The 24,263-nt window shown below is 43.5% G+C and overlaps 1 protein-coding gene across 1 annotated transcript in view; it reads left to right on the top strand.

Annotated features, from left to right (window-relative positions):
- LOC136588415 (vasoactive intestinal polypeptide receptor 1-like) overlaps positions 1-24,263 on the top strand; it is an 80,237-nt gene that overhangs the window by 5,148 nt on the left and 50,826 nt on the right. Inside the window, exons 2-3 of the mRNA XM_066587605.1 lie at positions 9,280-9,394; positions 22,337-22,444. Coding sequence (XP_066443702.1) covers positions 9,280-9,394; positions 22,337-22,444 — 223 coding nt within the window. The remainder of the gene's footprint in view (positions 1-9,279; positions 9,395-22,336; positions 22,445-24,263) is intronic.

Below are 24,263 nucleotides of genomic sequence, written 5' to 3'. Positions count from 1 at the left end.
CACGAGGGCGACAGACTGTTGGACCTCAGAGGGGTAGCAGCGGGTTGCCACACAGCCAGTATTTATTTTTTTACCATCTATATGAAAGGACGCTAAAAAAAAATAATTGCTAGCTGCGAGCCGACCGGGCAGCAACCCGATGAGCATTGAATTTAGAGAGAAAACAAAGTTAAAAAGAACCCGGCGCTCTGGGTGTGTGTTGAAAGAGACAAGGTGAAAGTAATAAACAGAGAACTTCCTTTGTTGAGGGTTTCGTTGCCAAAGTGAACCTCCTCATAAATCCAAGGTGGCGTTTCACAATCAGATAAACAATGGTCTTGGTGCCTTTCTTATCTAATCTTTACTCCATTCTTGATAGCACAATAAAGGCCCATTTACACGGTACAAATGTCGGGCAAACGATGCCCGACACTCATCCCTGCACATACTCGCTTCTGTGCTGTTACACAGGAGCGGGTATCGCTGGCTCTCTGACAGAGCGGCCAGCAGGGGGCCGGGCCAGCTGGAAGAGATTTCACTCCTCATGCTCCCCCGCTCCTCCCCATTCACTTCACAGTTGTCGTTCAGTACTGAACGGCTGTTGTTTACATTGAATGATCATCGTTCAGGATTTTATGCAGCCTTAACGATGGACGATGATCGTTCAGTGTAAACAGCAGTCGTTCAGTATTGAACAGCCACTGTGTTAAGTGAATGGAGAAGGGCAGGGGAGTGTGAGGATAGAAATCTCCTCCAGCCGCCCCGCTGCGAGCCAACAATACTCGCTCCTGTGCAACAGCATGGGAGCGAGTACATGCGGGGACAAGTGTCGGGCATCGTTTGCCTGACAGTCGGCCTGTGTAAATGGGGCTAAAGACAGGATACAAGCCTTACATATTGTGTTTGAAAAAAGAGGCTGGTATATTGTAAAGACCTCCGAAAAGCGTTGTATTGACTCGACCGTTTGTATCCTGTCCAATTGTACTACCAAGAATGGAATAAAGTTTAAATAACGAAGACACCGGAACTGTTGTTAATTTAATTGGGGCAGGCCACCTTGGATTTGGGAAGAGGTTCCCTTTCACCCAGCAGGATTTGTTTTAACTTTGTTTTCTTCCTGGCTCTGTGGCCGAAATAATCCCGTATCTCGCACATATGCAAGATGCTCTCCCAGCCATTGCAGACATTGACAGGAATCAGAGGTGTGGTGGAAGGGGCCATTAAGGTGGTCATTAAATGGGACTACTGGGGCCATTAAGGTGGTCACTGTTACTACTGGGGGCCACTAAGAGGGTCATTAAAACTGCTGGGGCCATTAAGGGGGGCACTATTGGGGGCCTTATTACTTTGTCACTTCAGACAAGTCATATTTCAAATATATGTTGGGGATTTTGTGTATTGGCAATTCAATGCCTATCATTTTTTTTTCTTGTCTGTGGGAGGGGGGGGGGGGCATTTTACATTTTGCCTCAGGCAGCATAAAGGCTTGGGGCACCCCTGAGCACTAGTAGCGTCATCCTACGTATGAAACCTGTCTTAAAAGGGATACTCAAGCTGCTAACTTTATGCACTTGATAGGAAATAAATCTTAGATTGTTGGGGCCCACATGCTGGGTCCCTTACATTTGCTAGATTGGGGACCCCAGTTCCCTGCCCCATCAGCTACACAAGAGCAACTGTCACTCCATACAAAGCATATGGGAGTAACGGAAACCCCTAATGCAACTGCTACTTCTGCATCCTCTCTGGTCACAAATTTCCTTACATTACTAGTCACAATTCAGGTCTACATCCATAACATGAAAATAAATCTGTCAGCCCTACTTTCCCCAATCTGCCAATACTAATCATAGATGGAGGAAATGTAGACAAACCCAAGCATAAGTTTTGTTTTTTTTGTTCCGTACCACCATGACCCCCAAATCCCCAATTGCAAAGATTCTGTGCCATATATTAATTAAACATGAACAGTCTAATGGGTGGTTCACTCCCTATACTACTAGTAATTATCAGAAAAATTATAGTACCTGTGTTTCTGGTGGCGTAATGCGCCACACAGCTCTGCTACATGCACGTCACACACACACAGCTCTGGTACATGTGCATCACTTAAAGCTCTGCTACATACATTTTTTATCACATATAACAGGGTTCACAACCAGCACAGCAGAGTCCTGCACACACTGATCACCCCCTAGTCATGTGACCCTGGACTCCTCCTACACAGGTGACTGATTAGTTGACGGTGACATCATCACAGGTGCTGTAAACACATGGCTGTTCTGTCTGGCTTTGCAGGTTTTTTAAAAAGTGAAGGACCTGCAATGATGTCACCATCATCTGATCAGGGGTGGAGCTCAGAGCCCCAGTGACTGATCCCATGATGGTGGCATCTTCACATGTAAAGGCCCATTTAGACACAACGATTGTCACTCAAAAGATGTCTTTTGAGGGATAATCGTTGTGTCTTTTACAACACAAGGTGATCGCTCAAACGTTGAGCAATCACCTTGTGCTCCGAGCGGTGGATGCAGAAGACAAGCTGGGTGTCCCGGCTTCTCTTCCACATCCAGCTGTTCCCCGCAGGGGCAGAGCATGTAAATCACTCACTGACGTCACTCCTATGCAGTGGTCCTGAAAGTATGGCACATGCCGTGCCTGCAATTTATAAAAGGGGATATTGGTTGAGAATTGTACGTCAGATTTTTGGTGCAAAAAAGTCTCAAATTATGGTGCGCGCTATAATTTGTAACTTTTGGCCTTTTTGGGGCTAGGTAAAATGAGAACATATCAGATTTACTAAAATATACACCGGAAACTTGTATAAATTCTAGCTGAAGCGTACGCCAATGTAAATTTCAGCCTGGTGCACATAGCTAATGCAAGATGACACAAATCTATTAAGAGGCTTGAGCTTCTTAATACATTTGTCGCACTTATACCAGCACAAGGTTAGTAGATATTCCCCATTGTGTCCAGCTCAAAGGATGCTGCGCTTTTCAGATACAGCGTGCGCACCACACTATTGGGATGATCACATGCAGTGACATTCATAGAAGAGATGGTGCCACCATAGCAAAAACGTAAGTGGGCTACATCTCCACCACCTTGCTAATAATGCAGTTCCTCTTTGGAGGAAAGTCTGCATAGGGTTCTCTCTCCGTATGAAATGGCATGGTCGGATTAGATCTGGGGTTCCCACCCTCCAAGGGCCCAATGGCAGTCACATTGTCTGCCTCCATGGTATGTTCACATGTGCGAACTCAGCGTCACAAACTCAAAGGTGCCTGAGATGTCAGTCAATTGCCAGTGGGTGGAATTGTAGCAGAAGGAGAGGGAGAGAGCCCAGACGAGTGCTTGGGAGTAAACCTCCAATTGGACTGCTTGCGTCTAATTAACATACAGTTGAGGAAAGTTTGGAAACTACGATTTCAGGACCATGCTGGTACGGAACATGAAAAAGTATCCTTGGGCTTGCCAACATATCCCCATCTACTTTTAGTAAGGGTAGATGGGGAAAATGTTACTGGCAGGCTCTCATCGGGCATTGACTGTGTTAATTCTACATGCGATTGCATCTTTAAAATGATTGTAATTTTTGACAGCTCCTGTAATGTTCCCATTAGACAATTTGATGGGAGGAAACAAAAGCCTTGAACAGTTTGTTAAAGCCTGGACTATAATTTTATGCGTTGTGCTTATTACGATACTGTCAGACCCTGTAATTATTTCATCATGGATTTCTATCTTTTCCAGTGACTGCTCGATGGACTTAATGTACTGTCTTTAGCGTTCCACCTCCACTATGCAAACAGGCAGGCGGTTCATTCCCTCTTAATTACTATAGTTCAGATCTAAAGAGGTCTAACATGTCACTATTCTCACACTACAACTCCCAGCATGATGAGAAAAACAAGAACCCATAAGCGTATAAATGGGGGTCAGGTAGCATACAATGAGAGTACAGTGTAATTCATATGCAGCTTTATCAATATTTAGAGGGGATGTCCAGGATTATAAAAGCATGTCTGCTTTCTTCCAAACACAGCGCCACCCTTGTCCATAGGGTTGGGACTGGTATTGCAGCTCAGCTCCCATACACTGCAATAGAGCTGATCCGCAAAACCACACACAACCCTATGAACAAGGGTGGCGCTGTGTTCGGAAAAAAGCAAACATTTTATTTCTAATCTCTTTAAAGCGGAATTTAAATGTTTATTGTCTGCGGCGGATAACCTTTAGATGAGTTCCCCGATGATAGTCTGATTGCCGGGTGTTTAGGGGAAATCTGGTAGCAAGTATTTGATTTCCCAGCAGCTTTACCAGCGGAGAAGCGATGCATTACCACATACCTGCTGATATGAATGATGAAAGGGCTTTCTGTGTAATATACAATACAAACCGGGCCCTCGAGAGAAAGAAATGCTTTGGCTGAGAGATGAGGCTGCTGTAGAGCAACCTCATCTGTGTGGCGCAGTCCGAAGCTCTTGCTCACAACCTGAAGGTTGCAAGTTCAATCCCCCCATGGTTCAGGTAGCCGGCTCAGGGTTGACTAAGCCTTCCATCTGAGTACAACCAGATGAGTAAAATAAGTACCCAGCTTGGTAGGGGGTAATAAAAAAATTACCTGAAAGCGCTGCAGAATAAGTTGGTGGTGTACAAATTACAAGATTTATTAAAGGGTTATTCTGGGACTTTAACTCCTCGATGTGGGCCTGCCTATCGTTTTCCCTGCCAATCAACTGATCGTTGTCATCGCTGAACTGCTCTTGAAATCAATGGGAGCGCTGCTACCTTTTACACTTCAGCTCCTCATTATGGTAAGGACCGGATGTCAGACTGTGACTGCAGTGAGGAGCTGGTAGGGTAATTGCAATTCAAAGCCAGCTATTACGCTTGACCCTGACCACCAATGACTAAGTCTGGCCCCGCTGCACTGGCAGTGGGCCTAACAGTCAGCTGATCGGTGGGGGTCCCAATTGGCAGGTCCCCATTAATCAACTACTGATGACCTATCCTGAAGCTTAGTCATCAGTAGTTAAAGTCCCAAAATACCCTTTAACCCCTTGAGTGGCACACCCGGAAATTTTCCGGGACGAGCTCCACTGCCGATAGTGATATGGCCCGGAAGATTTCTGGGCTATGTATCACTATGGGAGCTGCAGAGCACAATGCCACAAGCTTTGACAGTGTGCTCTGCCTGCACAGTCCCACAGAGAACAAAGCAAGGGCTTTGAAAAACCAGCAGAAGATATTGGCGATATGCGGGCAATCTCCTGCTTTGTTTACAGGTTGCCATAGAGACCATCGGCTTGTCAGAAGCAAGCTGATGGTCTCTGTGGCAGGGAGAGCTGGTGCTTGGCTGTCAGAGGACAGATGGGTACCAGCTCTTACAGCAGAGATCAGAGAAAACCTCCGATCTCTGCTGTGTTAACCCTTTACATGCTGCAGTCTATGTGACTGCAGCATGTAAAGGGCTGTCACTGCAGCATGTAAAGGGCTGTCCCCATCAGACCCTCAGAATGTGATCAGGGGGTCCTGATGGGTCCCTGTGGAAGTCCCCTAAAGGGACAAAAAAAAAAAAAGTAAAAAAAAATAATAAAAACACTTGTCTCCCTTCACTTTGTAAAAAATCAAAAATACAATCACACATGTGGTATCCATGCATCGTAATGACCCAGAGAAGGAAGTTAATACATTATTTAACCCCTTAATGACATGGCCCCTTTTTTTCTTTTTTCCCCATTTCTTTTTTTCCTCCCCCCTGTTTAAAAAATCTGTCAATGGAAAAATGAAAAAGTTATGGCTCTTGAGACGCAACTGCAAAATTAGTTGAAATTCAATGATTAGACCATTTTAAAAAACCTGCCCTGGTGGGTCTGACAGGGTAGTAGGAAACCCGCCACTGAAGGGGTTAAATCTGAATTTCCTAGTAGAGTATTTTAACTTTTTTTTTTTAAACCAGACATCCCCTTTAATAGAAGGGTTTCTTTCATTCAGAATGTCTATAAATTAGAAGAAGCAGAAAAAAAATCACTCCTCTTCTAACGCATTTTATTTGAACGCATTTGCTGATAAAACCAATCACGAAGTAGAACCTTAAGCATTATTTTTATTTCAATTATAGATAAAAACAGAGCAAGTAGCCAAAAAGATACAAAAAGATACTTTCAAGCAGAAAATATTGTTGTTCCCACCATAATGAATAAAGTGTCGACAATGCGTTTTCTCAGAAAGGGATTGCAAGGACGGTCATCTTGGTTATGATGAATAAATGTGGAGAAGGGAAGATCTAAGTCCATAAGCCACCTCATAGGCCCCACACTTGATAGTAGCTTCCAAGAGGAAGGACTTCTCAAGGACTTCTCACTGCACATTGGCCAATTTATTGGGCTGTGCAGTAATTTTAAAGGGGTTGTCCCGCGCCGAAACGGTTTTTTTTTTTTTTTCAATAGCCCCCCCGTTCGGCGCGAGACAAACCCGATGCAGGGATAAAAAAAACAAACCGGGTAGTACTTACCCGAATCCCCGCGCTCCGGTGACTTCTTACTTACCTTGTGAAGATGGCCGCCGGGATCTTCACCCTCGGTGGACCGCAGGTCTTCTGTGCGGTCCATTGCCGATTCCAGCCTCCTGATTGGCTGGAATCGGCACACGTGACGGGGCGGAGCTACGAGGAGCCGCTCTCTGGCACGAGCGGCCTCATTCAGAAGGGAGAAGACCGGACTGCGCAAGCGCGTCTAATCGGGCGATTAGACGCTGAAGATTAGACGGCACCATGGAGACGGGGACGCTAGTAACGGAACAGGTAAGTGAATAACTTCTGTATGGCTCATAATTAATGCACGATGTACATTACAAAGTGCATTAATATGGCCATACAGAAGTGTATAACCCCACTTTGTTTCGCGGGACAACCCCTTTAAGGGATACATCCTGGATTAGGGTTTATTCAGATGACTATATTTGCACACATTTTTGTGCACGTAAAATATATGCGTGCAATGCGCAGAGAATAGAACCCATTAACCCTTTCCAATGCACTGTCTGACATCTAAAGACATTCTGACTGAAGGCTGCACAGCTCCGACGTCGGAAGATATCCGTCAGGGTATCCTTACTGTATATTACTGGGCACTCTGTTGTCGGGGGGGGGGGGGGGGGGGGCTCTCCAGCATGTCACATACCGCAGTACTGGCTTTAGCCAGCAGATGGCACCATTGTATAATGGCAGAAAGAGAAAGACCCCTAGGAAGCCCTGAATCCAAAATTGGATTGCAAAGGGTTAATATCAATGGGTTCATTCTCATAAACGTTTTTTGCAGGAGCATTTTGTGTGCATGCAAAAAAATAGGACCTGCTCTATCTTTCTGTGTATTGCGCAGCAAAGGCCCCCATAGAAGTCTATGGGAGGTGCGCAAATTGCACTCAAAATGCAGGAATATGTGCAATACGCTGAGCAATTTTGTGAAGAAGAGAACACATCTGGACCTCATACCCGCAAACACTGGCCTAATAGCCATTTAAATTAGGGCGGGGTGATTCTCCCGTCCATGTGAAGTAGCGGTGCTTGCGCAAATATGCACAGTATTTGCACAGGCACGCGGCAAAGTACACTTGTTTTCTGCACAAAAAAGATGCACGTGAAAGAATTGTTGTATGCCCTACTTTGATGCTTATTAAAACACAGCAAAAAACCACAGGAAAAAAACCACACATCTGGACCTCGTTAAGCTAAATAGCCTTTACAATCAGGGCATAGGGGTGTAGCGCACGCATATGAACAGGCCCTGCATGCGCAAAAAAGTGCAGTACGATGTGCCGATATGGGCTCACATCAACCTTGTTCATAGTGCAAAGACGTTGCGCTAAAGTGCGTGCATTTGCACATAGGCTCGTCGGAAGGAGCCAATGAAGTGAATGCGATCACGGAAAAATGCAGCGAAAACACACGATACATGTGTGTTCACTGCCTATTAACGCATGACATCAATGGGGCACTCCTGATTTTTTTTTATGCACATGTAAAAACATGTGCGGAAATAACTGCAACACATTGGAAATATGCGTAGTTCGGACACATACGTGCGCTGTGTATTTATGCCACAGCAATATGCTTAGGTGAGTGAGCTTTACTCGTAGACGGAACCTGTCATGTTGAAAATGCAGCCTAACCAGCGGTTGGCACGGAGGAGGTGGGCAGTTTGGCACATATACATTTGCCGGAGAAGATTTAGTAGAAGCAGTAAATAATTTATTTGCACCTCTGCTGATTCTGAGCTCGGGAGTCCCGTGGGCGGTCCGGCCACTGATTGACTGCCGTCTTGTATGTTCACTTAATGTACATTTAAATGGAACCTTTATCATTAAAAAAAAAACCGCTGAATCATTGGAAGTTGAACAATAATTATTAATTAATAATAATTATAATTGTACAGTATAAACATGGTTAACAAGTGAGCGATTAAAGGTGTAATTCGTTCACTTATTGCTCATCGGTCATTTTATGTAGGCATAAAATCATCGTTGGTTCATTCTCTCATTGTTTGGTCGTTCAGTCATTCTTATACGCTAGTACAGCGACTGAACGATCCTATTAAAAAAAGTTATATGTGTTTAAACTGAACCCCCAAGCGAACTGTGTCATCCTTTGGTTGTGTGAACGATTTCTTACTCTGAGTGAAAGAACCCAAAAAGAAGGCTGTAAATCACTGCTAAGACCGCCCACTGGACTCCTAAGCTTATAAATGCCCGAACTGAAGGCTGTAGATCACTGCTAAGACCGCCCACTGGACTCCTAAGCTTATAAATGCCCGAACTGAAGGCTGTAGATCACGGCTAAGACTGCCCACTGGACTCCTAAGCTTATAAATGCCCTAAGTGAAGGCTGTAGATCAATGCTAAGACCGCCCACTGGGCTCCTAAGCTTGACAATTCCCTGACTGAAGGCTGTAGATCACTGCTAAGACCGTCCACTAAATTCTAGCCCTGATAGGAAGTAAGGTCCTAGTTGCTGTTGAAATCAGCGATCTACAGATGTATTTTTCTTTAGCTTGTCTGTTGACATGACGTGATATCACAGTGTGCGCGGTGGTTTATTTACCCTTTGATTTACTTTATAGTAGGTTTTGTTGTGTTAAGAGAAGAGAATACTGGCTTTCCAATGAGTTCCGATAAGATAATTTTCTGCGCCATGCTATCACAATCATAGTAAAATTTGCTGCATCTGTATAATAAATACTTGAGATCTTGTGTTATCCATTGGAAGTCACTTGCGTGCTTTCTACCTGTCACCATTAGGTCAGCTGTACACATCCTGAATGTGATCTGGTCCTTCAGGTCCTAGAGCAGGAGGCTGAATGCTATAAGAGAATCCGATCGGAGAACGAGACGTTACTCAGACCCTCAAAGGAAGGTAATGGAAATCTATTGCTTAAAGGGATTATCCAGTAGCTGGACAGCCTGTTTTCAATAGGACCCCCTGTGTTAAAATAAGAAACAGAAGTATACTTAGGGTGCATTCACACAAGCGTGTGCGTGTGTGTAAATCGGTGCACACAAAACCATGCACACACGTACGTGCACAAATACGTGTGAATGCAGGTCTGTGCAGCATTACTTTCAATGGAGCCGCGGCTGCTGCCAGCAGCCCCATTGAACGCCATAGGATGCCGACAACCCCTGCAGTGATTTTCAGGGAAGGGCTTGAAATATAAGCCCTTCCCTGAAAATCATCCCTGGTTTGTGTAAAAAAAAATATATATACTCACACCTTCGCCGCTGCCGTTTAAATATTCCCCATGGGAAGTCCCACTGTGACTGCAATGTTACAATGTTCAGTGACAAAAGGACTCCCCGCAGGGAGTAAAGAAACCTCTGTCACAGCTGTGGCAGAGGATTGCCATGTTCTTCCATTGCTTTTAATGGGACCGGAGCTTCTGCAGTCCCATTGAAAGCACTGGTCTTGCGGCAAACCCTACAGGGATTTTTAGGGAAGGACTTTGAATATAAGCCCTTCCCTGAAAATCATCCCTAGAATGTGTTAAAAATAAAAAAAATATGTACTCACCTCTCCTCAGCTGCCGGGGCTCAGGTGTGTCCAGCAGTGTCTTTTCCCTGCACTCCTCTGAATCTCTTTCTGCAGGCAGGGATTTAAAATCCCTGCCTGCTGAAAGGGCTGTATCTGATTGGCTGGGCACTCAGCCAATCACAGGTAACGCTTGGCCAGTCATTGAATTCAATGTAAAGCATAAAACAGAAAATAAATCCCACCTTTCTTGTTGCTCTTCTGCTCACAAGGTTCCATTACACAGGTATCCACACTAGTCTTTTCCATGCCATCCGGTCACAGTGGCTCGTTATGTGCAATAAATCCAAAATCAGGAATAAAAAGCACTTGTGTGAAAAAACTTCTGTTTATTGCAAAATGTGCTCAATCACATGGACTTACAGGGACTCTTTTTATTCCCAATTTTGGATTTATTGAATTCAATGAATGGACGAGCGCTGCCTGTGATTGGCTGAGCACTCAGCCAATCAGATACAGCCCTTTCACTAGGCTGTAGGGGCAACTTGTTGTGGGGCAACTTTTAATTTTTCTTGGTACAATTTTGGCGTACATATGACTTTTTGATTACTTGTTATTCAATGTTTTGGAGGAGAAGGGGTGCCCACAATGCAATCCTGCCATTATGTATTTGTTCTTCTCACAATGTTCACCATGCATAATAAATAATGATATATTTTAATATTTGAGACTTTTCTGGACATTGCGATACCACTTTTGTGTATTTTATCTTATTTTTTTATGAGCAAAGGATTTTTTTGAACTTTGCAGTAGTTCAGTCACTTTTTACCAATAAGGAAGTTAAATGCAGGCAGCTCTACCACAATCCTCCAAAATAGTAAATCAGAATACCGAATGCGTGAAACAGTATGGTATCCACGCTCCAAAAATAGTAAACTGTATAGAAACAGCTGGCTCTCAAGGTACTCCATTTAAAATAAATTAATAAATTAAATAAAACCCAATCACTTAAATATACACACTCTAAAAAAAAATAAAATCCGCCCCCTAGGAGTAGTTATTTTGCTGTAAAGCTCAGCATGCAGTTTCATGTCAGGCAGATATGCAGATTATTACAGTTGTGGTGTGATTAGATGAACAGTCTTGCAGTAGTGGCCCAGCTCATCATCCTGGTCCCCTCCATAAATGTCATACATGTTTGTCTTATACTGTGCAAAGCTTGTCTTGTCATTTCCAGTATGTGTGTTGCACAGCTGTGGCTGTTGACAGATTAACTTTAATACAATCATTGCCTGCATGTAAATGTATCAGTCTGTCATGTCATGTGGTGTAAGTGAGGGTATAAATAGGAGTGCATGATAGCAGGAAAAGAGTTGTCTTCCATCTTGTCTGCTACCTGAGTGCCACCAAACACAAAGCCACATGGAAGCACCTTCAGTTTCCTTGTGATGAAGATGGAAGAAGAGGAGAGATACCATAGCGGTTGAAATCTCAATGTGAGTGGAGTGAGCCCCAAGCATAAGAGAGAGCATTTGTAAGAAATTCTGTAAGAGAGACCAGTGCAGAGGTACTAATTTAAGTTTTCATGTTTTCCTACACGGCTGTCCAAGTCCAGGAACACCGCGTAGAAGTACGTTACTAAGTGACACCCATGTGTCTCCAGTGTGGGTTGCAGTTCCTAAAAGTCAATAGTTACTGCCAGAGTGTTTGTAGAGTGACCCTACCCCCTTCCTCCTTCGGAGGGCTCCCTATCCCGGAGCGGTACCTTACAGATAACGTGGACTGTAGGACCAGTTTCATCCTGTGTTTCCTCCCTGACCTCTGATGTCTTAAGTTGCCTGCACTGTGAAGACTGTACCAAATTTGCCCTGTAAAATTGTTATCTACATGTTTATTCAAGTAAAGTTTATACCGGGCCCTAACCGTTCCTGGGGACCCGAGGTACTCAGAAACTGTGTCTGTAATCATTCTCTGTCGTATGTCATATTGGTGTGTAGGAACGGTGGCGTCGCCCATGACAACTACTACCCCCATCATCCTGTTTATTGGCATTCCCTATCCTATGGGTGTCTTTGGTGACCTGCAGATATACTCTGACACTGATTGCGTGTCAGCCGTCTGGGAAAGGAGTCTGGTAAGTGCCGCCATGACAAACCAACACTTAACCCTCCCAGCTCCCCATGCATGTCAAGTGTCCAGGGTGTCCCTCTGGAGTGCTGCATTGCCACCCGAGGCCCTAAAAGCGGTTCCACCTTTGGTCTATAAAAACACTCTCAGAGGCTACGTGCATGTTTTGGACCTCTTCTTCCGCTTGTGTAGAGCTTGTTGACCATTAGATGCCTCTACGTTGCAATGAAACAGATTTCTCCCAGTTAACAGAGTTCAAGAGGCACACTATTGTAATGTGAGAAGCTGGATGGTTATATCAATGACTTGCCTGCCACCTGGGTCATTCTGGAGGTGTTGGGACCAGTGGAGATGTGAGGGTATACACACAAGGCGACTGGAATCAGAATACCATCAACAGACCAGCAGTAGAGATGATTGTCTGATCGTCTGACAGGCATGGGCAGCTCCAATTGTTTAATTCTCTGCCATCCAGAGACAGGTGGTACCATTGTAGAATCATAGAGTTGGAAGAGACCTCCAGGGTCATCAGGTCCAACCATCTGCTCAATGCAGGATTTACTAAATCATCCTAGACAGATGTCTGTGCAGCCTCTGTTTCAAGATTTCCATTAAAGGAGAACTCACCGCCTCCGATCATTACAGGCGTCTGCATCTTGGCACTTGGCTGAAGGACATTTGGTCTCATGTCGTCCATTATGTGCACTTCCTTTGACACTCACCCACTGTTGCCTCAGTTTGCAGTGGTGTTGTAAAAGAGGAAACTGGACTGCTATGAAGTTTAACTGTCTGGAGACCTAGGGAGGAGCACTTCAATCCTGACTTTGCTGTGGAGCGGCAAACTGCCTCCACTGCTGATGTGATGGTCTGGGGGGAACCACCGCAGACGACAGTCGGTCACCCCTAGTAGTGGTGTGAGTGACAATGACAGCTCAGTAATATGTTTAGGACATTCTTCAGCCACATGTGTTCCTCTCATGGCCGGGCTTTCAAGAGGCATTTTCCAGCAGGATAATGCTGAGGCCACACACAGCAAGCATGTCACAGGAATGCCTCCACAACATTGTCACACTTCTGTAGCCTGCCCGCTCACCAGATTTATCACCAATAGAACGTATATTGGAATATTTGGAATGCCAACTTCAACAACCTACAATGAAGAGCAATATGCCTCAGGATACCATACAGAACCTGTATCACATCATACATCCAAGCTAGAGGCAGCCCAACAGGATACTAGAGCCTACATGCTCGTTCGTATCACATCATACATCCAAGCTTGAGGCAGACCAACAGGGTACTAGAGCCTCCATACCCATCCTTAACACACCATACATTGTTAGGGAAATTCAACGGTTTCCTGATATGCTGTCGGGCTCCGAATAATAACGGTAACTGACTTGTCAGGAGCATGCAGACACACACAAACCATGATGCTATGTGTAACGAATTCTGGTTTATTATGACATATGCTCAATCCTTATAGAATTTTACAAAACGAGTGGCTTTATGCCAAATACAATTAAAAATACAATTAATATGCACTCATAGTGGTTTAATACATATCAGTTTCTTATGAATATGTCCTTCTCTCTGCAGATGTTAGCCTTGAGATACATCCTGTAAAGCTCGTTAATAAGTTTTGGCAAGAAATATCTTTAAGTTAAGAACACAGGACAGGAAACTTTGTGGTGGTCCAATTAGTATTTCCAGGTGGATTATTGAAAGTGCAATCTAGCATATTTCTAGGTGAAAGTTGAAAACCATACAATATATATGTGTAGTTAAGTATTATAGCAGACAAGCAAAAGAAAGAGACATCATCTTTTAGGCCTGCAGCCTTAACAACATCCAAGCTAGAGGCGGCCCTACAGGGTACTAGAGCCTCCATGCCCACCTGTATCACATCTTATATCCAAGCTAGAGGCGGCCCAACAGGGTACTAGAGCCTCCATGCCCACCTGTATCACATCTTATATCCAAGCTAGAGGCGGCCCAACAGGGTACTAGAGCCTCTCTTCAAGGGTATAGTTTTCTGCAATCAATGATCATTCTGATTTCATATTGTAATTACTTATATCAGCAATACAATTACACAGAGAAAGTTTAATTAGATTCAGACAACTTCTTCTAGGGGATGGATTTTGTTTGACAATGAGTGTACAATCAATAAAATGAATAAGGTAAACCACTTTTTTAAGCAAGGTGTCAATTTGAAAGTGTACTATACACATGCAGCCGCGAGTCCATGGCCGTCAGACAGATGCCTATATACTGTAATCAATTCCACTACACGGTTTAAAATACACAATGTGAATTTCATATATATTTGGACTACAGAGTGGAATAAATACATTTTGGATATATTTTATAATGTGTAATCAAATTGATTACAGTATGTAGGCATCACTCTGAGCATGAGGGCCCTGTGGTTGCAAGTGTATAATATACTTTCAAATTGAGACATTGCGTACAACACTGGTCTACTTTATTCATTATTTATCATATTGATTTTATTTTTATGTGATTACATTTTATATAATTTTATTAAATTCCTTTCAAACTGAATAACTTGAGAGCAGGTTGTTTCTATACGGTTTCTGTCACCTCCCTGAACAGCACCCTAACTTAGTTTATGGCGCTGTTCGAAGGTAACATTTAATAGACTGCAATACATTGCAACTCTGGTAGCCTTTGGTTAGGTCTGAGGCTGCCATGTGAACCCATCAGCACCCCGCAATTGTGTTCCAGACTGGAAGCTGATCGGGGTTCCCTCTCCAGCTCGTTGCTTAGATGCACTGTCAACTTTGATAGGGGCATCTAAAAAGCTACTGGCACCAGTTTGAGCTATCTCTGATCACTGCAGTTTCAGGCTGGTATCATGTGTCAGAGACAGCTGGCACTTGCTGGTTACGGAGTGGGCTCAGCTTTCAAGCCTTCCCCATATACCACCCGCGACCCTACGCCACGACGAGAGGTCCTTAACGGGCTGATGTAGGTGACCATTGCTAAGTAAAGCTGTTATGTGTGTCCTTTTAAAACTGCAAACACTTACTCAGCATTTGCACTAACAAATTGCCCCTCTCCAGGCTAAGATAGAAAAAGACCTCTGTCTCTTACTAACCAGGGGAAGTGGGGGAACCCCTGCCTAAAAATGGTGTGCTTGTCCCGATAAGCTTGGCCCCACTGTCTTCATCTGGGACCTAGCTATCTCTGATTAGGAACCTGGAGCATGCACAAAACATACAGAATACCACATTGTTCACACACACACTGAACACAGAACAGGACTGCACATAAAGCACGACTGGCCACCTGCACGGACATACCACATGCATCACTGTTCACACCAACATACCAGGTTGTGCATACAACATATAAAAGGAACCCCACCGAGAGCTCACATGCATACAGATGGACAACCATAGTAGTCCAAGTGTCCTCAACGCAGTGGAATAGAGAGTCAGCTACCGTGCTGACATAGGGAACAGTGTCAGGCATCACACATCTGACACATACATGGGACATCAGACGTCTGGGGGCCGCACCTGCCCAGGGACAGGGAGAAACCTGCGGGCCGCCTGCACCTGTGTGGTCACCGTACCACACACTACACAATGCACGCACCCCAGAACGGAAATTCTGCGGAATGTCCGTAGCAGAAATTTCTGTGGCAAATTCTACAGCATTTCCACATCTAAAAACAGACAAAATCCACACCACTGGTGCGAATTTTGACTAGAAATCAACCACATAGACGCTGATGATTTCATCCTCTGCAGCGCTCCCCCTCACCTCCGTAGGCTTCCTGCCGTCAGCACCTATTGGCTTCCGGTTCACTGCGGCCTGGTCAGTTGCGGCGCTGTTGGTCAGGTGTGGCCACTACAGGCCGTTGGGAACCGGAAGCTGGAAAGCGCTGACAGCAGGAAGCCTATGGAGGAGTTGAGGGCAGCGTCGCATAGTATGAAATCAGCTACGGGTTGAGTCAAAATCCGCACCAATGGTACTCCAATGCTCCAGCTAGGGAAAATAACACACAGCGTTCCTCCCTGTCTATTTTGAAATGGTTCTGTCCTTTTTATAATGATGAAGGTAAAAATCATACATTGTGATAAGCCCCGCCCCCGCACTTTTCTATAAATAAGTGGGTTTTGGGTTGCAGTTTGGGCACTCGGTCTCTAAAAGGTTTGCCATCATTGCTCTATACTATATTATGGGTTGCTTTAGCAATCCATCTTCAAGTCTGGACATCAGTACAGTACCTAAAACAGGGTGCCTTCACACCAATGATCACAATGCTGTTGTGTTTTTTTTAATGTATATGTCAATAGGACTTTCTAATATTAAAAATGCATTGCATCGCACAAAAATCGCAAACCTCAAACTTGTGATTTTTGTGTGATGCATTTTTAACATTAGAAAGTCCTATTGACATTTGCGTTAAACAAAACAGCGATATCGCGATCGCAAGTGTGAAGGCACCCTTTAAGGCACAGTTATGCAATTTCTCAGAACTATCAATACGCAGCGACAGTTCTTAGTCACCATATTAACATAAACGGAGAGCATGAGACCCTAATTTTCTCCACCAGATATCTGTAAGACAGAAGTAAATACAAATTTATCTATGTTCTGCTTTAGTTTTAGTGATCCTTTAATGTTAGACACCCACATAATTGGTAGGTTGAGTAGCTTAAAGGGGATGCCCAGCTCTGAGGATCGATGACCTATTCTCAAGGTAGGTCATCAGTAGCTAATCTTTGGGGGTCTTCTGTCTGGGACCCCAGTAGATTAGCTGCTCACCAGGTTGCTGTTGCAGTGTATGAAGCAGGAAACAGACAGCTCCATACATTCTGCAGTACCCCAGTGGTATTGCAGGCACTCGCCGAATACTGGAAACAGCATAGCGCTCTTTTCTACACTGTTTCCGTAGCTCCTATTCACTTCAATGAGATCTACAGAACCAGCGCTTGGCTCTTTCTGACAGGTAGTTGGAACAGAGCTTCTGGGTTTTCGGCCATGACAAGCCAAAATGGGAATGCCCCTTTAAATAGTTCAGTGGCATGGAGGGGAGCGCATTCTTCCACTTAAGTGGCTTGCCTGCAGCAAGATCATGGGTGCCATTTGGGTATCATGTCTGTCGGGAGCCTTGTGAAGGCCCTCCGTGCTGCTTTGTATATTTGCATATTAAGCTGTGCCTGTGGCAGGGCTTAAAGAGTTGTACCAGAGTAGACTTTATTGGTATCATTTTGAGGTATACAAAAAACAAGCCCATTGATAAAAAAAGCAAAAATTAAGGGTGAGGGGTCAGAAAATGGAAATAATTTTCTTAAATTAATACAACAAACAAAAAACAGCACATATTTGGTATCACTGTAGACATGCTGACTCACAGAATAGTGTTAATATGTATGTCTTAAAAACAAGACCCCTCCCCCAAAAAGGGCACAATTGCATTATTTATATTCTACCCCACTTAGAAATTTTTTAAAGTTTCAATACATTATACAGTTAAAGAATGTAACTTGTCCTGCACAAAGACATAAGCTCATCTCACCCCAACACTATAACTATGTTGGTATAACTTATGGGTTCCGCCCGGGTCCTTCCTCTGCTTGCATAAATGTGAATGGCTTGGCCTGGGGTGGAGTGGGACCCGGGTGAATCTCCAACATGCCCCTGGCCTCACTAATGATATAGTGCTCCATGATCATTGCTGAATACCCAAACTTTAGCTTATAACACCCCTCAAATCTGCGATTTGCGCACATGCTAATAGGAAGCAATTGATGTCGCATTGGATGGCTCTGGGGGTTTACCCCGGTCTCATCCATGAGGAAAACTTTAAAAGAATGCACATGGAAGTCTTGGGAGGCCATAAAAACCTGCCTGTAGTGTATTATCGACTCAGTATTTAATGTTACTGTATTAGTTCCCTACTAGAGATGAGTGAGTATACTCGCTAAAGGCAATTGCTCGAGCGAGCATTGCCTTTAGCGAGTACCTGCCCGCTCGAGACAAAAGGTTTGGGTGTCGGCGGCGGGTAGGGAGCTGCGGGGGAGAGCGGGGAGGAACGGAGGGGAAATCTCTCCCTCCCACTCTCCCCCCGCTCCCTCCTGCTGACTGCCGCTACTCAACGCTCCCCCGCGCCGCCACCCGAACCTTTCGTCTCGAGCAATTGCCTTTAGCGAGTATACTCGCTCATCTCTATTCCCTACGGTTTATGTCAGTTGAAAGAGCAATAAGGCACACACTCCACCCCCCCACTAAAACCAGCTAGGTGCAAATCGGGATTGCATAAAGTGGGATCCAGCCCACAACAAAATCCTCAAACTCCTTCAGGGTTCTTTAAAAGACCCTGCACCTACTCAGTTACCTCAACTATTAAAACTATAAGTCGGCATTCGCCCACTCTGTGTATAAGTTCTCCCCCTCACTCACCCAACCACTTATAGCTCTCTTGGGTCTATCTGTAGCAAGAATATTTTGTTATTCACACTCCTCCGAGTATAATGGCCAACATTAAATGTACCTCCCTCAATGCAAGAGGGATGAATACTACCCAAAAAAGATACCAAATATTTAACATTCTGAAAAAGCTTAAGCCAGACATATTATTTCTTCAAGAAACGCACTTTAGACACAGTTATGTTCCCAAGCTCCCGTTATACAAATATAGCAAATGGTTCCACATCATTCACACTTCTGCCTAAAGTGGCACTTCAATTGCTATAGGTGAAAATATTCCCTTTTCTACCATCTCTATCGGTCTCCGACCCTGAAGGCCATTATCTATTCGAGAAAGGTACCCTCTCTAATACTAAAATCTCACTAGAAAGTCTCTACGCACCCGATAAAAAATAAATTCCTTGGCTAATCAGCACACTTAAAAAATTCACCGACTTCGCAGAAGGGTAAATAGTAATAGGTGGAGACTTCAATATAATTCTTAACCCACTCCCAGACACCACCTCAAAAGCCCCCTCGATTTCAGCCTAAGCAAACTCAAGAATGTACTTGCGGAGCTGAACCTCAGGGACCCATGGAGAACACTTAACCCTGACACAAAAGATTTTACATTCCACTCATAAGTCTACTCCGCACTACATAGACTCGACTATTTCCTTATTTCAGGCAAACACATCCAGGCACTAGTAGGTGTAGAGATCAGCTCAATTACAGTATCAGACCACGCTCCAATCACCCTGACAAAATCCATTACAAGCCTCCCAACTAGGGAATGCACATGGCGCCTAAACAATACACTTCTCGAAGACAATAGTCACACTTCCCTTCCGCTAAACAAATTAAAAGAATTCTTCAAATTGAAGGAATCCTCTGAGACCTCTTCTACCATACTTTGGGAAAGTCATAAAGCATTTATGAGAGGAGAATTAATCACACTGGGAGCGAGAGTTAAGAAACGGAGGGACAGAGAAATAGACTCACTACTAGCCCAAATAACCAGCATTGAAAAACTTTATGAGCTATCTATACAAGACAATATGCTAGCGGACCTTAAGAACAGAAACAAATTGAATGACTTATTAAATACAAAATCAGCAAAAATACTCTTCTCTTCTAATTTATGCACACGGGGACAAATGTACCAAAGCAATGTCAAGACTAATTAAGAAACACAGAGAAAAAAAACCTTCATTCGTAAAATTAAAACAGCGACTGGGAATATTCTGACCTCAATATCAGACATCAACGCTGAATTAAAAAATATACTATGAGACTCTACATAACCTAATTAAAAAAGACGAGACAAACCTTACTCAATCAAACAATTTCTTGACAACCTCATTTATAGAATCCCTGCAATTACCCGCACTTTGAACCAAGGTTAGGTCACAATTATTAAGACCGTTCACAATTCAGGAAGTAATCCAAGTAGTCGCATCCATTCGCAATGGTAAAAGCCCAGGCCCAAATGGATTCCCCGTGAACTCTTACAAAAAATTCCCAGAAATACTCTTACCACATTTTGTTAACCTTTGCAGTTCGTTAATGATGGGTGCACACCTCCCCAAACAGGCCTTAGAAGCTTATCCCATTCAAGAAAATTCTTTTAAAGGGATTGTCCCGCGCCGAAACGGGTTTTTTTTTTTCAACAGCATGTGTTGAAAAAAAAAAAAACGGGTAGTACTTACCCGAATCCCCGCGCTCCGGTGACTTCTTACTTACCTTGCGAAGATGGCCACCGGGATCTTCACCCTCGGTGGACCGCAGGTCTTCTGTGCGGTCCATTGCCGATTCCAGCCTCCTGATTGGCTGGAATCGGCACACGTGACGGGGCGGAGCTACGAGGAGCGCTCTCCAGCACGAGCAGCCCCATTCAGAAGGGAGAAGACCGGACTGCGCAAGCGCGTCTAATCGGGCGATTAGACGCTGAAAATTAGACGGCACCATGGAGACGGGGACGCCAGCAACGGAACAGGTAAGTGAATAACTTCTGTATGGCTCATAATTAATCCACGATGTACATTACAAAGTGCATTAATATGGCCATACAGAAGTGTATACCCCAACTTTGTTTCGCGGGACAACCCCTTTAAACTTAATATGAGATGTACAAAATTCCCCATCAACTATTTAAACTGAATTTAACACCCTCTGATAGCTGTAGGAGATGTGGCCACCAAGGGGGCACCCTCCTCCACATTTGGTGGAATTGCTCAGGGATAGTTCCATATTGGAACAATCCTATTATCCACAGCCAAGCTAATCATCCCTCTTATGTGGCAGAACAAAGAACCCCTTTCCCTAACACAATGGGAAAACAAAATACCCAAATATACCGCTTTGAGGAACTCATCAGCTGGGAGAATGGCACCAGAAATAAATTTCTAACCATCTGCTCACCATGGATTGATTTTAAGAAATTACCAGAAGGTCACAATAATATAAACCTGGTATCCCACTTCTATTTAAGCCGAACACAACCCCCTCATCTATTGAGGGTTTCACATATAGTTACGGAGGAAATATCTCATAAATAACCAAATAGCAAGTCTTCAGGACAGAATCTATTAAGCACCAGCGTAGATGACTCTCTACCCCTCCCACCCTCACCTAAGCTATTATGTTCATGACTGGCATGTGAACAGAAGCCCACACTATTCTAATATACAGTATTTATAGCTAGAGGGTTGAATATATACTGAAGATTGGACATAGAACACCAAACATTTAGTTCTGTGCATGTTTATAAGAATTGGAGGTTGAGAAAGTTCCCCATACTTTAGAATATCTATCCTGGGCCGTATGTATGGCTGATAAACAGGCCACATCTATTAGGACAGCAGAATGCCATGTTTTATATGCAAAGCAAAGATAAATATCTGTTTTCCAGATATCTTGAGGATATTGCTGTTTTCCTAGAAGGAAATATCTTTTTTGCAAAAAAATAGCTGCCTATGATTACACATAACTGTAATTAGGCACTGGACTCCAAACTAGAAAGTCCTGGCTCTAGTCTTAAAGACCCCCCCCCCCCTCCAAAAACAAAACAAAACATCAGCATTAAAGAGGTTATCCAGGATTAGGAAAACATGTCTTCTTTCTTCAAAAAACAGCGCCACATCCATTCACAGGTTGTGTGTGGTATTGCAGTTTAGCCCCATTGACTGCAATGGAGCTGAGTTGCAATATTGCAATAGCATAAATAGCTCATAGACTGGTGTGGTGCTAAACATAGTAACATAGTAACATAGTTCGTTAGGCTGAATGAAGACAATGTCCATCTAGTCCAGCCTGTCTATCCTCCTGTGTTGATCCAGAGGAAGGCAAAAAACCCCAAGGGCAGAAGCCAGATAGCCCTTTTGGGGAAAAAATTCCTTCCCGACTCCCTAATGGCAATCAGACTGTTCCCTGGATCAACCCCTAATAGTTCCTACCTGCCTGTATACCCGGATTAACAATTAACCTAAGATTTATATCCTGTAATAGCCTTCCTCTTCAGAAAGACATCAAGTCCCCTTTTAAACTCCTCTAAGGATTTTGCCATCACTACGTCCTCAGGCAGAGAGTTCCACAGTCTAACTGCTCTAACAGTAAAGAATCCCCTTCTATGTTGGTGATGAAACCTACTTTCCTCTAATCGTAACGGATGTCCTATATTTTCAGTCCTGTTTTTTCTTAGTTTTGTACAACCCCCTTAATAGCCATAACCCTATGATTTATCTTTTTCTCTCATAGGATGTGCGACTGAGTGGGACGGTGTTAATTGTTGGAATGCAGTTTCATTAGGAGAGACCGTGTCTGTCTATTGTCCAGAAAGTCTTCAGATATTTCTTAAGACAAAAGGTAGGAGGTCCAAATCAGAATTACCATCTATGTTTATTTTCCTCTTGACTGTTCATTTGTACTGGCATCAGGTTTTTCCCGTAATTATGGCAATATGGACATGGCCTGGGGGCAACAGAACATTCAATGCAGGAGCTGATATAGGTGAAGTCTATCGATCATCAGTAGCTGAGCTTCTAATAAGCCTGATGGACATTGTTAGTCATTTTAAAAGGAATGTATCAACAGAAAATGACCTATTATAAAAAAAACAACACATTTTTGTGTTAAACATATTTTTTAACCTCTAAAGGACCAGATATGTTTTAGGGATTTTACCCATGTGGTCGTTTTAGTACCCTTTTTCTTTTTTCTTCAGCTACCAAAATTATTTTTGCTGCATTTTGTTTTCTGTGACGTAAAGGGTTATTTTTTAAATAGCTTTTTTCACTGAGTTTTTTCTCCATTTTTAAAATTGTATTTGTTTTTTTAATATCTGTATCCCCCATGATGTCATATAAGACCTCTGGAGGTCATTCACATTGTCTTTTTTTTAATTTCTCACTTTTCGACTATACAAGGGAAACCATTCTCCTGTATTGACAATAGTCACTGGCAGAGCTGATATTGGTCTGCTAACCCAGCAGTTACGTGAGTGCTATGTAGCCTGGAAAGGAGAAGGCAGAAGCAGTTAAAAAAACGCTTTGATCTTCTCCTCAGGGTCCTCGTCTGACAGCCAAGGACCCAACCTGCTACTGCTTGATTGCAGGAGCAGCAGCTTTAAACCCGTGCTGTAGTTTTGCTATTGGCCAAGACTAAAGCTCAGGATCAAGTGCCATATATCTACCACACTTGGTGTTTAAGGGGTTAAGAATTTTTGGTGATTTTTTAATAGTTTCAGTCAGTCTATTTCAAAAAGAAAATATAAAATCCTGTATTTTTCACTCTGACCACAGAGCCCAATAATAGGCTGATACACTGTTCTTTAGAGAAAACTTTGCAGCAGTCACCTCACTAACATCACAGGTGGGATTACACTGAGAGGTAACACATATATGTAGATAACACAAGATCCACCAATCACAAGAGGTATAAACTGTGACTACTTACTCCCCTCCCTGCACAATGACCCCCGCACAGCTCACAAAGCATGCTTAGAACACATTCCCATGGAGGTTAATGGGTCCCGTCTTGTTTCTTTTATGAATGAAGCTGCTGTAAAGCACATCTCTAAATCCTCTAAATACTGTTAACTGCAGCTTGGGAAAGATGGCCGCCCCCCATAGTCAAGTACAGTCAATAGAATAAAAAAAAAAATCTACAAGCAGAAAATAAAACCTGATTAGAAAACGTTTCTCCACATGGTTTTAATTACTAATAATTAAAAAATTGGTGATATAATCCCTTTAAATCCCTGAGATGTAGTTCAAAATGGGGTAAAGTGTTACCTGAAGTAGCAAAGTAGTTTGGGTCCTATCTTTGGTTTCACCTTAAAGAGACAAAATCATATAGGGGGAGGTACACTGAATGGCCCTTTCATGATTGGAGCTTCTCTGTATGCAAATTATCCCCGTGACCCCGTAGTGCAGCATGAAGTCAAGTGACAAGTTTTCTGTGGATCAGTTTCACATTAGATAGGAAAATCCAGCGATCTGAGGGATTTCCATTGATGCCTGGTCATCGGTGCTAGACTAGCTGGGGCCAGGATTTCACTGCCAACCTTGTGGGGTTTTCTTGTGTAGAGATGTAGAAAGTATACCAAGAATGGTGTGATCGAGAAAAAATATCCAGAGGAAGGCGATCCTGTGGACGGAAACAACTCATCGATGAATTGGGTCAG

The sequence above is a fragment of the Eleutherodactylus coqui genome, chromosome 13 (genome assembly GCF_035609145.1).
Source record: "Eleutherodactylus coqui strain aEleCoq1 chromosome 13, aEleCoq1.hap1, whole genome shotgun sequence".
NCBI classification, from domain to species: Eukaryota; Metazoa; Chordata; class Amphibia; order Anura; family Eleutherodactylidae; genus Eleutherodactylus; species Eleutherodactylus coqui.
Note: the sequence above shows the minus strand (reverse complement) of the source record. Positions and strands in the feature narration are given on the sequence as shown.